The 16,228-nt window shown below is 45.2% G+C and overlaps 2 protein-coding genes across 8 annotated transcripts in view; both read left to right on the forward strand.

Moving 5' to 3' along the window:
• The window catches only part of 5PtaseI (inositol polyphosphate-5-phosphatase A), a 28,817-nt gene extending 13,879 nt beyond the window's left edge, over positions 1-14,938 (forward strand). The window contains exons 11-17 of one of the 4 annotated variants that reach the window (XR_016290131.1): positions 1,144-1,221; positions 4,205-4,278; positions 4,339-4,450; positions 4,940-5,014; positions 5,086-5,122; positions 5,478-5,587; positions 13,709-13,847. Coding sequence is in view for 2 of the 4 variants with exons in the window: in XM_089578619.1 (XP_089434745.1) it covers positions 1,144-1,221; positions 4,205-4,278; positions 4,339-4,450; positions 4,940-5,014; positions 5,086-5,232 (486 nt within the window). In the remaining 2 variants the exon portion in view is untranslated. Of the gene's footprint in view, positions 1-1,143; positions 1,222-4,204; positions 4,279-4,338; positions 4,451-4,939; positions 5,015-5,085; positions 5,278-5,477; positions 5,588-13,708 lie in introns of all 4 variants that reach the window. The other 3 variants (XR_016290130.1, XM_089578620.1, XM_089578619.1) reach the window with 3 other exon arrangements.
• A 336-nt stretch (positions 14,939-15,274) lies between these two features.
• Positions 15,275-16,228, forward strand: part of Pdcd4 (Programmed cell death 4) — a 35,712-nt gene continuing 34,758 nt past the window's right edge. For 3 of the 4 annotated variants that reach the window (XM_089578617.1, XM_089578616.1, XM_089578618.1), the window contains exon 1: positions 15,275-15,951. In XM_089578617.1, the coding sequence (XP_089434743.1) occupies positions 15,663-15,951 (289 nt within the window). In that variant the 5' untranslated portion in view covers positions 15,275-15,662. The remainder of the gene's footprint in view (positions 15,952-16,228) is intronic. The other variant, XM_089578614.1, reaches the window with a different exon arrangement.

Below are 16,228 nucleotides of genomic sequence, written 5' to 3' on the forward strand. Positions count from 1 at the left end.
TCTATGCGGTGGGAATGGTGGCCAGCAAAGGGGTGGGCTTGGGCTACACTGTCAAGCATTGGAAGCTTTTTTTTCCCTCCAGCAATCATCTTCATCCAAATTAAATCCACTGCAAAAATCCAGTTCACTTCATTATAGTAATCATAATGCACTGCAAAACCATATGATGGAATCTGTTAAAATAGATTCGGAAAATTATTTCAGTTTGTGAAACAAGAGGCAGCATTACGGCCAGTTTATATGGCTGCAGTTCTTGTGCAACTACAGGGATTTTACAAAGTCTCAGTATGTCCAATGAACGAGTGATTGTTTCCACATAACTGGTCACTCTGCCAGAGTCTCCAAGACCATGGAACGAGCTAGGAGTGTAGACTATTCTCACCATTGCAGTGTGTGTTACTGCCTCCTTTTCTTTGATAGTGTTTGTTGTCTGGTGCATAGAGGAGAGATGTCTGCATGAAGTACTGAAAGCCTACTTCATAAAACAGCAATGCAGTGAGCAGTGTGTTATAGTGTCATCACATTGCCTATCTAAAAAGGAGATTGTTTTTTTTCGAGTGGCGGTTGTGCAGCTAAGATGGGATTGCTTGTAATTTTTTTTTTCTTTACTCTCATGCTCGATGCTGTACTTGTTCACAAAATTGCTTGTACATGCTCTGTATGGTTGGCTGGGTGGTGCTTTTTGTATTAAATTAGGCCTGTCATCTTGTGCACCTTCTTTGTCTGTTGTCTGCATGTTTTTATTTTATTTTCTCTCTTTTTTTTTTCAAATTTTTGCCTGCTGGCGTTCAAGTTTCAGTCATGTACCAATTGGTCCAAAGCTCTCCTTTTCTGGAGAGGTAGAGTTGTTGGTCAAGTGGTTCTCCAGGGCCGTGTGTGTTGCTCCTTTGAGGCTGGTCCATGAGTGCATTATGTCGCAACTGGACTGCCACAAAAACTTCCCTCACTTCAGCCAATTTGTGCATGATGCTACGGTTTAATCGTTGAAAGGTTAAAGTGGTAATATGAGCCTAGCTTGTCCCAAAGCACGGTTGCTTTGTGCTTCTGGATTTGTCTGTTTGTTTCGGGCATCAAAAGAGCATGTTGGAGTAAAAGAACATGCTGTGCACAATTCTGGCAGTAAGTGCAATGGCTCTATTCCAGGTGGTGCTCACTGTTGAAAGGAAAGTATTTGCTCTTCAAGAGCATGAAGAGGCTTTCTATTGGAATGATGGCAAATGGGCAAGTACTTTTTTTTTTATTAGAGAACAAAACTACAATCAGTCAGAAATGCACAATGTTTCTTCTTAATCTACCCCCCTCACCCCCTAGAAAAAATGGCTGACGAGTACACAGGGGAAGAAAAAGCAAGCACTTTGCTGTTGTCCTCTTTCTTGTGTTTTTGTTTTCCTCTTATTTCCCTCTTTTGTTCTGCCTACTTCTGCGCTGTAGTTCTGCCCTTGTGTCTACACATTTTGGTGATAAAGTGCATAGGTCATTATAATGGGTCTGGGTTGCAGCAAAGCTGCCTTTGTTTCAGTTGCTAGAATAAAGAAACAATGCATATGAACAGGCTTGTGGCATTTAATGCTGAAGATAAGATCAGTTAGCCTGTTATTATTTACTATGGTTGTGACACTTCTGTAGTTTGGAACTATTTGAGATAGGTCTATTGGGAACTAATATGGGCTCTAATGTGAAACCAATTCTTGAGAATGTCTTGGTGTACACACGTGGCAGTATGAACTTGTTGCTCTCTGTTATGCTAGCATTGACATCAAAGGAAGTACACAACAAATTTCACCTTGTGAAACCTTTTTTAGGAGAATGGAAGTCAGGCCAACTACAAGAACATTTTGCAGGAGGGATTTTATGCTGTCTTCACATTGGAGACACACACACCTTATGCGCAGCTTCATACCCCTGAAACTGGACAAACCCTTATGCAAAACGTGTGGAAACAAGCTTACAGTAAATCACATTCCTTTTGCATGCACAAAACTTGAGAAAAAAAAAAAAACATTTCACACCTTTTGTTAACCAACACATTCCCATTCATCTTAGCTCACTTTCAGGAGAAAGTACACTTGTAGACCCTTCTTGATGTGTCATCAAGTTCCTTTGAGAAGGAAATTTTCTAAATAATCTTAATTTGTAACACTTTCAGTCTGTTGTCAGAACAGACATTTCTCCCCGTGTTTGGCACATGATAGCCTAAGCCACTTGTGGACCAGGAAAGCAAACAAATAAACATATGAGTACTCTTGTGACAGATAAAATATTTTTGTGGAACCTGTTAAGCATTCATATGAACACGTATCGATGCAATGTACTGTTGTTGTAGTGCTGAGCATAATGATGTGCTGGAATTGTCTCATTATTTTTATAAATCCCCAGGTTATCAATCTTTAAAGTTGCCCTTGTTTTGGTTATTAGCAGGAGCGAAATTCTTCATAACTGATATTAAGTGATAACGGCAAAAAGAGCTGCAGTCAAACCTAATTATAGTGGACACGTAAGAAATTGTAAAATAGTTTGATATAGTAGCAGAAATTCATAATATAAAATTTTGTCAAACGCACTCAAGAGCAGCACAGTTTAGTTAGTGAAAGGGCGGCAACTCGGTCGATGCTTACTAAAGAAACGAGGGAGACCTCTTTTGAAGTTTCAGTTCCATTTCAAAGACACTCTCGGCGATGTCGGAGGCAGCAAAAAACCAAGCGCGAGTTAGTGGGTTGTCTTCTTCGCAGAGCACCGCGAGCACGCTACGGCGGGAGCAAAGTTCTAGCTAGAGTGGCTTCCCATCATTACAGCCGCTCTACATGGAGACGTCAGAGTGAAAGCTGTCACCATTTTCACTGCCTCTGTCACAGCCAACATGAGCGCAAGATGGTTATTGCAAGACTGCATCTGTCCACGCGGCTGCTTTCTGGTGCAAAAGGCGTGAACGCATGCTGACCTCCTGGCTTCAAACCCTCTTCTTCCTCCCTCTTGTCTTTCGTGTTGTGGTAGGCGAGAGCGAGATAAGAACACTAGTGTGAGATAAAGCGTGAGCTTTGGCACAAACACTTACCGCACCACTGCCAGTCACTTGTGTAGTGTGGAAGCCTGCTGGCTGTTAACCAAGTAGGCACCGCTTGGCTCCAAAGAGTTCGATATATCCACTCTAGAGCAAATCGTGTGTTATATATAAAGTGAAAATTTCATGTGTTTATTAACAATATTTAGGGACAGTTCGATGTAGCTAATAATTCGTACTACTCCTGTTTGCTATATTGGGGTGTGATTGTAGTGTAATCCTTACCTAGAAATTTATCCACAGTGCAGTAGACTCGCAATAGTCCAAACTCGGATAATTCATACTTTCGGTTTATTCAAACAAATTAAACAATTTTGTTTGGCTGGCTATATTGGGTGCGTGTTTTCTTCTTTGTAATGAGGCGTAACGCATTATCATACACAGATTACCACGTGTTATTCTCCAATGACCGCTAAATAATTTATAATTAAATTTCTTTTCCATGCTGTTTTGGTTTGTTTCAGCAGTCGAACGATAACTGTGACATTCAAACGAGGTTATAGGTCACGTGAGGCATGAAAAACTGCAGTGTAATCGGGGCTTCGACATTCGTTGTCATTCCGGCTCTTGAGGAAGGCTGGCTTCAGCACTGTAGTGAATTAAAACGAGAAAGTAGCAATTATATCGCAGTTTTTCTATGCCTCACGTGACATAAAGCCATTCTTTGTTTACTGCTGTGCGAAACAGTTTCAGCAAGTTATTTTGTAGCCATTCGACTTTTCGACCTTTGCATGATTCAGACCTTTTTTTCGTCCCACTCTGTTGGGAAACCATCGCATTATTGATAACTTTTTAGACCACACTTGAGTAAAGCAACCTATCACTGCCTTTCACCCATATTTCATGTTATGCTAAAGCATTCAGCTACATTTGCATAGAGAAATAGATCCAAAATGCTATTTGTATGTAGTAGATATGTAGATGTCAGTACAACAAATTGTATTCAGTCTTAGATCATATTAAGGCGCACTTCTGGTAGTTCTGGTAATTCAAAGAAAAATCTCTGATCCCTTGAAGTTTGAATTAACAAGAGTCTACTCGTAAATGCATGCATTCATTCTTGAATGTTTTTTAGATGGAAAAACCTATGCAGTAGCATGCACCTGCCCAGAGTTTCTTTTTTCTTTTTCTGCCTTGTTTTCACAGCTCCAAGAGCATGACAAGGAACCGAGTCTGTTCAAGGATCGCCTTTTTGAATTTGACATTGCCTTCCCACCAAGGTGAGTCATGCATGTGGCATTGGATCATGGACACACCACCTGTTTGTGTGTGATGTGCAGCTATCCATTCAAAGAGGAGTCCTCGGGGCCCCGCAGCTACATGCGCACGCGTTGCCCTGCCTGGTGCGACCGCATTTTGCTCAGCAAATCGGCCAAGGCTCTAGTGTACACTGTAAGGAACAACTATACTCCTTGCTTCTTCATTGGCTTGCACTCCTTGCTGCTTTAGTTATACGAAGTGTACTGATTTTACATGAAACCGACACTGTAGTCTGCCGTGAAAACTGCACCCCTGCAAAGCACCATAGATATGTAGCACATTAATCAGTTATGATGCGGCTGTAACATTTCTCTTATGTTAATGTGTACCCATTCACGAATGCCTGTCATTTCTTGTTTGCATCTGCTTGCATTGCCTTAGTTTATGCTAAAACCATGTCTATGGAGGTCATAGTTGTCCAAGACTATTCTTTTTATAATGCACCCTTAAAAGAATGCCCATTTTTTGGAAAGTGGTGCTCTGTTCTTATGTACACTGCTTTGAAGCATAGTAGCAAAGGTCTTGCGCAGTCAATGTTGTGGCTGAATTTAGAAGAGCTACCGAATTCCTCTCTCAGTTTCTGTGGGAAAGAGGTGTGTTTGCCTTGCTCTTGTGGCGCAGGGCCCCGAAGAAGGCGGCAAGGCATCGGTGGTGTACCACATAATGGGGCCCAACGTATGCATGGGTGACCACAAGGTAAGCGCTGGCTGCCGCTGGAGGAGCAGCTTGGCCGACTGCAGTGGCGATTGTCTTCTCTTGTGTTGCAGCCTGTGGTGCTGTGGTTCCGCATGGTCCCTGCCGCAGGTACGTGTCCCCCTGGCTGTGTTGCTAAAGGCGAGGCGCGCAAGGGTGCCAGCCCGCACCGGTCGTCAAGGTTGCTTAGGGGCTGCCCAGCTGGGTGCCGCCTCCTGTGACTGCTTCCCACTTGTGCATGGCTCCCCCGTTCTGTTGTGCATGATGTAAGTGGATGTCCCCGCCCCCTTTTTTTTTCTCTCACTGGCTGCCAGCTGCTGCATGTTGAAAGGGAGGAGCTCTCCTTTCTGTGAGACCTTCCCAATTTACCTTTGTTTGGTGGTTTCGTTGAGCCTGTCTTGAGTTCACTGCCAGCCTCATAGCTGCAGAGAGCCTGACTACATTTTTGTTTCTCTCCCTTTTTCAGCATTATGTTTGCTTTAAGCGTGGTAGTCGGAGTTTTTCATCGTGTCTAGGTGCATGAGGCCTCTAGTCAACAACCCAGTCAGAACAGGTTTGACGTGCCCTTTTCTGTTGGTGAGTTCCTGATTTCTACTCCCTCTGTTTACTGCAGTGTCTGGCTAAGCAGCTGTGCATTTGGTCGCAAATGCCAAGCCCATAGGGCTGCTGCCCCTGCTGCGACTGTTGCATAGAGCTTGTACCAGATATTACAGTGCTTTTAATATCATGTGAAGGCAGCCATGTTGCTTGTCAAGTTTCTGTTTGGACTGTGCTCATTTAGCCTTTGTCTGCTATCCAGGTTCAAGCACATTTTATTGCAGTTTCATTTTCTTATTTGCAGTACTGGCAGACACGAACTTATGCAGAAGAAATTTGGGATGTTGAGGTGGATTTTTATGTTGCATTTTAAAACAGTTGTGCTGTGTGCTTATATTTATTATTAAAGCCATGGTATATTAAGCTGTAGGCCTTTTACAAGCACTGCTGCCCCATTTGGTTGCGTCATGCATGATCTTTATGCTTTATAGTCAGGAGCCTTATTGCCTGCGTGTAATTAATCTTTATAGCAGTCTATGCTCAGCTGTTGAGTTTGAATGATAACAGCCACAAATCTCTTATGAGAACAAGATGGGCGCTTGTGAATTGCAATTGTGAGGTTTACAGTGAAGAAATAAAAGTTGGGACACCTGACCTTCATCACTAAGCAGAGAAGCAAAATGTGGTTTTGTGTGAAGACTCTGTAAGCCTGCTGCTGTTGTTGTGTAACCACGCAATTTTAAAAGGAGTACAAGTTGGAGATTCTGCTCTTATGTTTGCATCTGTAGACTTGTACTTTTTAATCTCTATTATAACAGTTGGTAACAGATTTATTTCAAATTGTTCTTGTGATACTATGCCTATTTATAGCAGTGATCCTACATTGTTGGCAAGAACTTGAGTGTAAACTGCAGCCATGCCTCTTTTTTTTTTTTGCCATTGTTTGTAGGTGTCATCGGTCCATATGAGAGTAGTGCTGCAATACTTGTGTAATTGCGAAAATCTTGCTCACATTTTCGTGTAGCTTGCTCAGTTTTTGTAATCTTTTGGCACTTGCCAGCTAGAGCATTACAGTGTAATCTACTTATAATGGTACCAGTTATAACGATATATCCCTTATAACAGGGGTTCTCAAACTTTTTTGCTTGGAGGAACCCCAAAAGCCTTCAATAAGTTCCAAGGAACCCCCCCCCCACTTTCACTTACCAGCAATGTTGTCGAGTGCATTTTTGCAAAGGGAAAGTTGCAGAGGTTAAATGTTTATTGCACAGATTAATACAAATACTAATGTGATGGGTGGTACTGCTTCCCTTTTAAGAGCAAGTCAAAGCGTGGCTCAGTAGCACTCAGAGCCAGTCTCATATCAGCTGCCGGGTCAGGGCCGGTGAGGGTTCTCACGGAACACAAGAAGACAGCCCGCGGAACCCCTGTGTTCCGCGGAACCCAGTTTGAGAACCCCTGCCTTATAACAATCAGGCCACTGCGGTGGCCCAGTGGTTATGGTGCTCTGCTTCTGATTCGAAAGATGCGGGTTCGATCCCGGCCACGGCTGTCGAATTTCGATGTGCAATGTCAGTGCATGTTAAAGTACCCCAGGCAGTTGAAATTTCCGGAGCCCTTCACTACGGTGTCCCTCATAGCCTGAGTCGCTTTGGGACGTTAAACCCCTATAAAACCAAAACCAAACCTTATAACGATCAAATTTTTTAGATTTATCAATTCTCCCATTGCCCCTCTGTAAAATAAACTATATATACCGGTGCAATTATTGGCGAAATAACAGATACAATAGAATTCTGGTCACTTGGAAGGGAAGGTGTTCACCACGAAAATTTGCCTGAAAGTTTGATAAAAAATAACATTGTGAAGGGAATGACGTGAAAACTCGTCATAAGTGCTACAAACTGACCGATGTGGTGAAATCTGTATATTAATGACTTACGCAGACATATATGCTATTTAGGCATCATACTATGTGCTATGCAACAATTATCCCATAGGAGATAGAAAGAGTAATGCAGGAACAGCCGTTTATGCTCTCCTGTTATCTAGGTACAGGGTCAATCACACTTAGCGGGAACATGGCTCTGCGTGGCCACGCACGCGCGGAATGCCACTGCTTCTAATGTGGTAATGAATCAATGCAGAGTGGCACACGAGAAGAGGGACCTTGACGTGGTGCTTCGTGTCATCTGCCCCTTTGCACAAGTTTGCTACAGGCTTGGCCGTAATGGCGCTCCGCATGCGCGCAGCCACCCGGAGCCGTGTTCCCGCTAAGTGTGATTGACACTGTACATGCGCTCTTTACATGGCTCTGCAGCAATTGTGTCGATGAATAGCTGAAAATGTGACTCATAGCCTGAGTCGCTTTGGGACATTAAACTGCCATAAAACATAAAACCTTGCAAGACAAATCAATGAAATACAAAATATTCACAAATAATCACAGAAAGCAACACAGTAAATGGGACCAGCCAAAAAAAAATGTCAGTTGATTTGGGCAATTAAGCCAAATGTGGATATGTGCACTAGCTTGACGTGTTTCAGTGTTGCACTGCTCTACTAGATTAACGTGGTTGTTCACATATGTGTTCTTTCATGCAAAAGTGAAAAGAGGACATTGCAACACCTACCATAGCACCTACCATAGCACCTGCCTTTTGCCACTGCTAACCTGCACCCCCCCGGTTACACCTTGGCAGTAGCCACCTGGTGGGCTGGCTGGTGAGCAGTGGTGCAGTGGCACAAGGCAGGTGCTGTGGCAGGTATTACCATCGATGGGGCCTGGGTTGGGTTGCGACCGAGGTTGCTCCTCCTGAGCAGCCTCTCACAATTAAACGGGCTGCCGCCTCACACGGTGGGCAGGTTGTCCACCATCCAGTGGGCAGGTGAGCAGCCTTCCAGTGGGCAGGTGAGCAGCCTGCAACAAAACCGGCTTCAGACAGACAGAGAGACAAACACACAATGCCTAAGTGCGGGGAATGGCCACTATAAGTACTAGCGCACTAAAACACCTTTAATACCCTTGCAAGATGCCAGCGTCAGACCAGAGAATTCAAGCAGGCTTTGACGACGTTGATTGGTGATGCTTCATTTCAGTTACTAGCTTTTAAATATTATGAGTCTAGACAACAATGGTCACACTCTCTCTTTGCAATTTGCCTGGTTTTATTTCTTTTTGGTGTCATGGTGTACTCGAATTCTCAGGTAGAACTCTGGAATCGCCTTAGAGAGTTTGTGTTGATCCAAAAGGTGAGCGTCAAGCTGTGAAAAACGGGCTCTCGAAGACCGTGGTCAAGGGCTCCATGACAGTTGCCATTTGTGCTTTGCATGCAGCACCGTGGCATGTTTACGTTCAGGTTCCAATACACGGAAGCCCCTCTCAGCAGCCTCACAAATGAAAAGCACATCCTTAGCAGGAGCCACAAGTCCACCACGCCCTTTTGCTTGAAGAAGCACAGGTAGCTGACTGGGAAACCTGTAATTAGCAAAACATTGTACAGGCTGTTTCGCATGTGTTCAGGGACACAATATACACGAGTAATAAATTTGGGGTTGACAGCTTTGTGCATTATTGTTCATCTGACCCGCAGACGGTTTTCGATTTTTCCTCGAGTGAATTGAGCAGCACAGCCGCTAAACTACATCGCCAAACGCCTTTAGGCTCTTTGCATGCTCAAAGCGCCGGGCGCATAGTCAATTTATGCTAAACAATTAGCACAGAAGCACAGGTGATACAACAGGACCGACACAAAACTACGAACAATTCACAGATTAGTGAGCACGAAATGAATGCGGGACTGGCAAAGCGCGACCAGCATTAACAAAACTATTATATTACCGGCGAAGTTGCAAGTGCTTGTTTTGCATCAGCTAGCGAAATTGAGCGCCAACAAATACTAGAGAAAGTCTAACCCGCTAAAGTACCCACATGCATCAGCTAAAGCGAAGAAAGATAAACTCTCTTACTTGTGAAGTGTAATTTGCACTCTTCGTCATAGAGAACGGAGAGGTAATGGAGGCGCCACGGAAGCGCCCATATGAAGGAGCATGCAGCCCTTGGCCCTGTTGTGTTTGTCGAAGCGATTAAGTCGCTCGCTAAAAAAAATGTCGCTTTGGGACGTTAAACCCCAGAAAACATAAGCCATAAACCAGCCATAAACCATACAATGCCAAGGAAAGCGGGGGACAAAGTAAACACTTCCATGTGCGTCTTCTTGGTCCTCTGTTGCATTACTTCGCACTGCAACTTTTTAACATGAATGGCTAACTAGTTGGCTTCCATGTACCGTAATTTCAGGTACACACTCCGCAAGCTGTAGACAGTACAGTATCTTTCAATATCGCCGGACATGGCATGAAATTCCCTATGCTTATTCTATTATGAGGTTACTCTTCCTCTTTGCATGCAGATACATTTTTATACGCCGATCTCTCACACGTAGCTTCTGTTGGCTGTGTATTTATTGGGCACGGACAATCTAGTGAACAAAATTTTTTTCAGAAGAAATTCAGTCCTGCTAACAGGTGCAGACTGTATATCGTAAATTACAGTAATTAGCCACGTTCTGCTCTATTGTACTGCTTTCGTGAACACATTAGTGAACATAAAATACAGAATGTTTCGTAAAACATTACTCTGCACAGGGGTTCGCTACATTTAAATGTTTCATGAGCACCACGGTCAAAACATCTCAACTCTTCACATTCAAACCACACCTTTAAAGCACATATCTGCAACCTCCCTAGCCAGCTTGTGCTTTTTTTTTTTTCATTCTTGACGCCATGTTGTGAGAGTGCATGGTAATCTGTAGCGATAACACGATGCCTACCTTCAGCCGTAGTCACACACGGTACAGATCCTTGATTGATCTCATAAAACTCCAGACCGAGGAACACTTTAACCAGACATGCTATGGCGGCTAACTCACTGTGACAACGCCGGAAGAAATCTTCTTTCTAGACGTGGTCACTATATGCGACCACTGCATTCAAATCAGTCACTTTATTCCCGATCCACAGCTCCAAGCTCCAAAGTGGTTAAAATGTTTTTACTTAGGAGAACTGTGCAGGCTCAGGACACTTCACACTGCATGATTTGTGCACTGGGTACGCTGTGCTAACGATTGTTATCAACTTTTCGCGTTGGCACATCCATTGCGCGAAGGGTAGCTGCTTGCACAGCGAACGCTGATCACCCGCTTCGGGGGAAAAAAACGCGAGGGGGCGCCACCGTTGCTGAAAAGTACGGATAATCCCAGTGTCTCCTTCACACGGTTAGCACAGCTGAATGCGACACATGAACCGACCATGGTTTGTCAGAACACGTATAATATGCTCAGAAAACGTAAATCCATGCCTCATCATTATGCAGTAAAGAAAAAAAAATTACCGAATACACTTTGGAAGTTCTACAGTGTGCTTGGCGAAATCCTTGTGGTCAACCCACTGCCGCTTCCCCGAACCGCTTGGCGCAGAATCACAGGGCCGCTTCGGAGCCATGCGTCTCACGCACTCGACTGCAACGAGACGTCTGGCGAAGGAGCGGTGGTGCAGCTGCCACCGCCGACGCGCGCGCGCTCGTTCTACCGCTACTGTGTGACGTCACGGTTGCTATGCACAGCTGCCCCCACCCCCCACCGGCGCGCCGGTTGCTAAGGAGGGGAGGAGATTGCGCCACTGCGCGGAGGAGAGGCCACAGTTGGCACGATTCCAGCGCACGGACGGACACCGCGAGCATGAGCCATTAAAGGCTTTTGCCTTAAAATTGGGTGAACACGACGCTTGCACGACCACGCTACTGCCGTGACTACTGCAGCTGCCCGTATGTTGTATATACTTAATTATATTTATGTTGGCTTCACTTTTGGGATGCTTCCTCATGGAGGAAGGAAAACTCGGGAGAGGCCCTCGCTATCCGAGCTGCACGCCAGAAAGTGTGCTGCATGCGCAAGTGCGCTGAGGCGACGTCTAAGTAGGGAGGGGGATAAATGTGACGTAACCACCTCTCAGTTCTTTCCTTCCTGCATGTTTCCTTTACTCCGGAAAATTTATATAACCTCCCTGTCGCTGGAGGGAGGAGGGAAGAGCTTGCTTGGCCGCCGCTGCCGCCGCGCAAAGCTGGCTCTCGAGCCAACATAGTTGACGTCGTTTCCGCCCGTTTGTGCGTTCGTAGACCAAGCACGCAGCGCAGACATTGGCAGCGCGCCAAGATGCTATGCGCCGATAACATCATGTGTGGTAATCTTTCGACCGCGACCTCAGTAGGTCGTGCTTTTGACAGGAGCTCCGGATGGGGGAGGATCTTGGCAGAGCGCCAAGACGCCGTGCGCCCTTGACATACGCGTTAGCTGCGGTGGTTGCATGCATGGGGGTACAGTGGGTAACATGGGAGTGTTTTCCTTTTTTTTTTTTTTAGCCGCTCCAGATATGTAACGATCGGGTTTTCCGATTTTCTCGTTTCTCACTGTCGTTACAAGTGGATTTCTTTGTACTCTTACACTTGCTTGTGAGTGCTAGCTGTCTCCCGTGGTTCTCAGCATGTGCTGGGCAAACAAGGAGGCGTGATTGGTTTTTGAGCATCATTTGTGGGCTACGTGGCACTGAGCTGGCAGACTGAAAGGAATGTCACTAACATTGAAAGCTTTCGCGCATTCCTCATATTGAAATTATTAAGCCTAAGGATCCAGATTTTTCAGAAAAAGGTCTGGCTTTATGCTCTTCTCACAACAGAGAAACGAGTTCAGAGAACTAGGAAGGGTGTCGAGAGTGTGGATTCCCTCTTAATTATTCAGTGCACCACATTTTGCAGTGCTCAGGTTTGCTAGCTACACTATGGGAGCACATAATGAAGTGTTACCCTGTGCAGTCTAGGGATAATTTCTGGCATGAGCAAACAACATTCCAACAGCTGACCTTTGCATTGGATGGGTGAACATAACGTGAATGGAAGAGCCCCTGCATTCTCTACTTTTCCTGGCTGGTGGATATGGTTGAATGCTGTTGTATGCTATTTAATTATGCTGCCTACTTGCTTGGTTCTAAGGAGGAGTGTACATGATTCAGCCACATGAAGACACAAACTGGGGAGATAAGATATAACACAGTACATGATTGAACCTTTTGATTTGTACATGCACACTTCTAACATTGACCTCGTTACGGTGCTTAGCAGTTTGGGTTCTTTGTACCTACTCCTGAAGATGAAAAGCGGAAAATTTATTCTTTTTTTTTAGCATGTAATTAGTCAATCTGCTGTAATACCACTTATGCCATTACTTGAGCCCTGATAACAAGAGTATGATTTAATGCAATGCAGTAGACTTTATTTAGATCTGGATGCTATAGAAGGCTTTGGATAGAAGCTTACCTTAAGAGTGCTTGAATACTGCACAAGTTCTTTCAGGGAAGTGAAGAAGGCCCATCTAGGGGCTGGCCACTCAACGGCCGGGTTAGGTGTATTAGCTATTGTGCTGGTACACACTGTAACTGGGACATGGATAATGCATGAAGTCGGATAATAGTCCTCCGGAGTTCTGGACTGAACAGTTCAGCACACTGTCGTGTCAGTGTACATGCGTCCTGATGTTTTGGCTGCCTGATTCCTGCTCAACGCAATAATTTCCTCTTTATTTCTTGTGCAATTTGTGTAAAGAAATTTATCAGTATTCATTGATACAGAAAGTACAGAAGCTGAATTACACCCCTTGACTAAAGTGGCCCAAAGCTGAGGAATGTAGTCGTTTTGGTGATGCATGTTGCCTCCTCTGTGTGCAACAGTTAATAATAAGCATTGCAACAATTCCTTCTGGTCATTCGAGCATGGGTATGTAGCACAAGCAAAGCACTTCTGCTATTTATAGGTGCCACATCTGAGGCCTGCAGGGTCTCACAGCTCTTGGGAGGGCACCTTGCTGTTCTTTGCTCTCTCTCTCTTTTTTTTTTTTAATACCTTGAGGGTGCTATTCCTTGCTCTTTTGCTTTCATTTATCCTGAAGAGATGACCTGGGAGTCTGCAAGTTTTGGAACAGATCTTTTCACGTGCATTTTTAAGCGTAGATATATGGATATTGAGGTCATGGCCCCATGATGCTTATGTTTGGTAGTGCTTTGGTGGAGCCTGTGTGTTTACCACGCGCTATGCATATTTTTCTGTAACAGAGCCATGCCAGAAGCCTGCCCTGGAGGAAGCAGCCACCCGCTACATTCAGGTCAAGGTTCCAGGCTCACCTGTGCGCATCTTCCGAGAAACCACCGTGTGAATTTGCCACTCGATAGCATGACACCCTCACCCTTTGTTAGCACATCTGTGAAATGGCTGCAATGCCAAAATTGTTTGCAAAGACTCTGTGCAAGGTGCTGCCGGAATGACCTTATGTTGGAGCCATCTTAAGTTCAGATCTGATTTTACTTGTGCCAGTCTGCTAATTCGTAACTCTCGCCTCGTAGCATTGAAAGTGGTTGTAATGCTACACATTTTATGCAGGTTTTAGTGCCACGTTTTGATGTGGGACAGATTGTTCTTTTTAATTCTTGACGTGCACCTTTAATTACGAAAACGCAAACACATACACACACAGATTTATATACACGTGAATATATATCTATAATGCCACCTTGCATCTGCACATCTGCTTTTGTTCAAGCGTGTGTTCCACATGCAGTGCAGTTAGCATTGCCTTTTTCCCTTTTTTTTTCTATTGTTGAGAACAGGCACAGGTTCTGTGGGGCATACATTACCTGCACACCTAATGGGTACGACATGGAAAGCTGTGTCTGGCAGGGTCTGTCAAAGCATGCCATTTTTCTGCAGCATTTTTCACCATTGTGGAGACTACATCAGGTCCCCCCCCCCCCCCCACACACACACTTTTTTTTTTCCCCCTTTCTGCACAGGAGTATACAAAGTCAATCTACAATCTCCCGAAGTCTCGTTTATTGTAGGAAGGCTGCTGTTCAAGCCTCTCCCTCAGGGCCCTTTGAGATTATGCGTGTATTATCACCGATTTCCAGTTCACTTATTTACTATTTATGACCCATTTGTTGTGCCAAAATTGTTTTGTGTGCATGTGACCTTGTGTTGTGCAATGTTTGTACGGTTGATCCAGTTGTGCTACACCCCATTGCAGGTGATATTCCCCTCGTTATTTAATGCGGTGACGCGCGTTGGGCGTCGCGACTGCCGGCCGCCGCGTCGCACAGTGTTACACAGTGCAGTGTTCCGTCCAGTGGTCTCGAGGGCCGCGCCGTGATGCTGTACGATCGTCACAAAGTCAAGTTATGTTTTTAGCGTTGTTGCATATGTGCACATTTGTCGGTAGTTTCTAAGCATCGACTTCTTGGTCGTCACCTGCCATCTTCGGTCCGATCGCAATAAATGGTGCAATCCCTTCTCTGCGTTCGTGCATTTTTTATTCTTGAGTCGCGCGCCACTAATGGCCTGTGCAACTCTGGTTTCGAGTAACCGAAACACGCCCTGCATGTTTGCACTCGGAAGGTCACGCTGAGTACGCAGCTGCACGGTTTCGTTTCCACCTCAAATACTCATGTGGATAAAGCTACGCGCTCGTTCAAGGCAGCAGGAAAAAATTAACACGCAATGCATGCTTAGTAACTCATTAATCGGCATACTGCACGTTTCAAAATATTGTGAAACACTACAATATGTTTGTAAACAAGCGAGTACCGGCCGCCACGTGAGGGTCGAAGAAGAAGCAGAAAACGTGATGCATGTGGCGCGCGAGCCAGTGCAATGGCTGATGACCTGCGCGTGAATTTCACGTCGCGGAGGGCGTCTTGTTGCTGCTCGTCGCTTGTGAGAAATTGTGCGCAGCGCTCGATCGAAATGCCGACAGCAGAACTCGACTAGTTTCCAATCTCCGTCATCCCCCGTTGTATCGATTCTTCTCCCGTTACTCTCGGCTTTTCCATTTCGCATCAGGTTTTGGCAAGGCGTAAGTTTGGCTGCTGCTCGTGGTCGAACGTCGAGAGAACCTTTGGGCGCTTGTTCGAAGTTAAGTTGGCGTCAGTTAGTGAACATTTGAGCAGATAACTAGGGCACTATAGTGGACCTTTAGTCAACAGCTTTAGTTTCAGTTTGCGGTAAAGGAGTGCCATGTCGAACGGAGGCGCAATTTTCAACAACGAACTCGGCCCCCGTGAGCATGAGGCTCCGCAGCTGATTGTGGAAGATGGGGAGTCAGTAGCGTCAACCGAGATGGACAGTGACATCAAAATCCCTTTCGATGATGGAAGGGTCAAGAAGAAGGCTAAAAGGCCGTCTAAGCTGATTGCCACCGGGGATGTGAGTCCAGTACTGCCAGCAGCCACCAGAACGCACCCCCAGTACCGCAAAAACAGCCGGAGGCCTAGGAATGGTCACGGACGTGGACAGCCCAAGAAAGGTGAGGTTCCCTGCGGACATGGCCTGACGCATTGCTCATTACCAGTATGTGCATAGGGTGTTGTGGAAACTTGTTGAAACTGCGACCTTTCGGTAGCGTCGTCGCTTCTAAGGCATGTAAATATAAACATGGCGGCTATCCAGCAAGTTTTTTGTTTGTTTGTTTACTACTGTAAAGCGTGCGAGGTCTGTTTCTTGCGTTCGTACAGTGGTGAGGCTGCCGAAGCTTTGCCATCCGCAACATGTGAGGAGCGGACACAACTGCACGTAAATAAAGC

This window comes from Amblyomma mixtum, chromosome 3 (assembly GCF_055824585.1).
Source record: "Amblyomma mixtum isolate Tamu chromosome 3, ASM5582458v1, whole genome shotgun sequence".
Lineage (NCBI taxonomy): Eukaryota > Metazoa > Arthropoda > Arachnida > Ixodida > Ixodidae > Amblyomma > Amblyomma mixtum.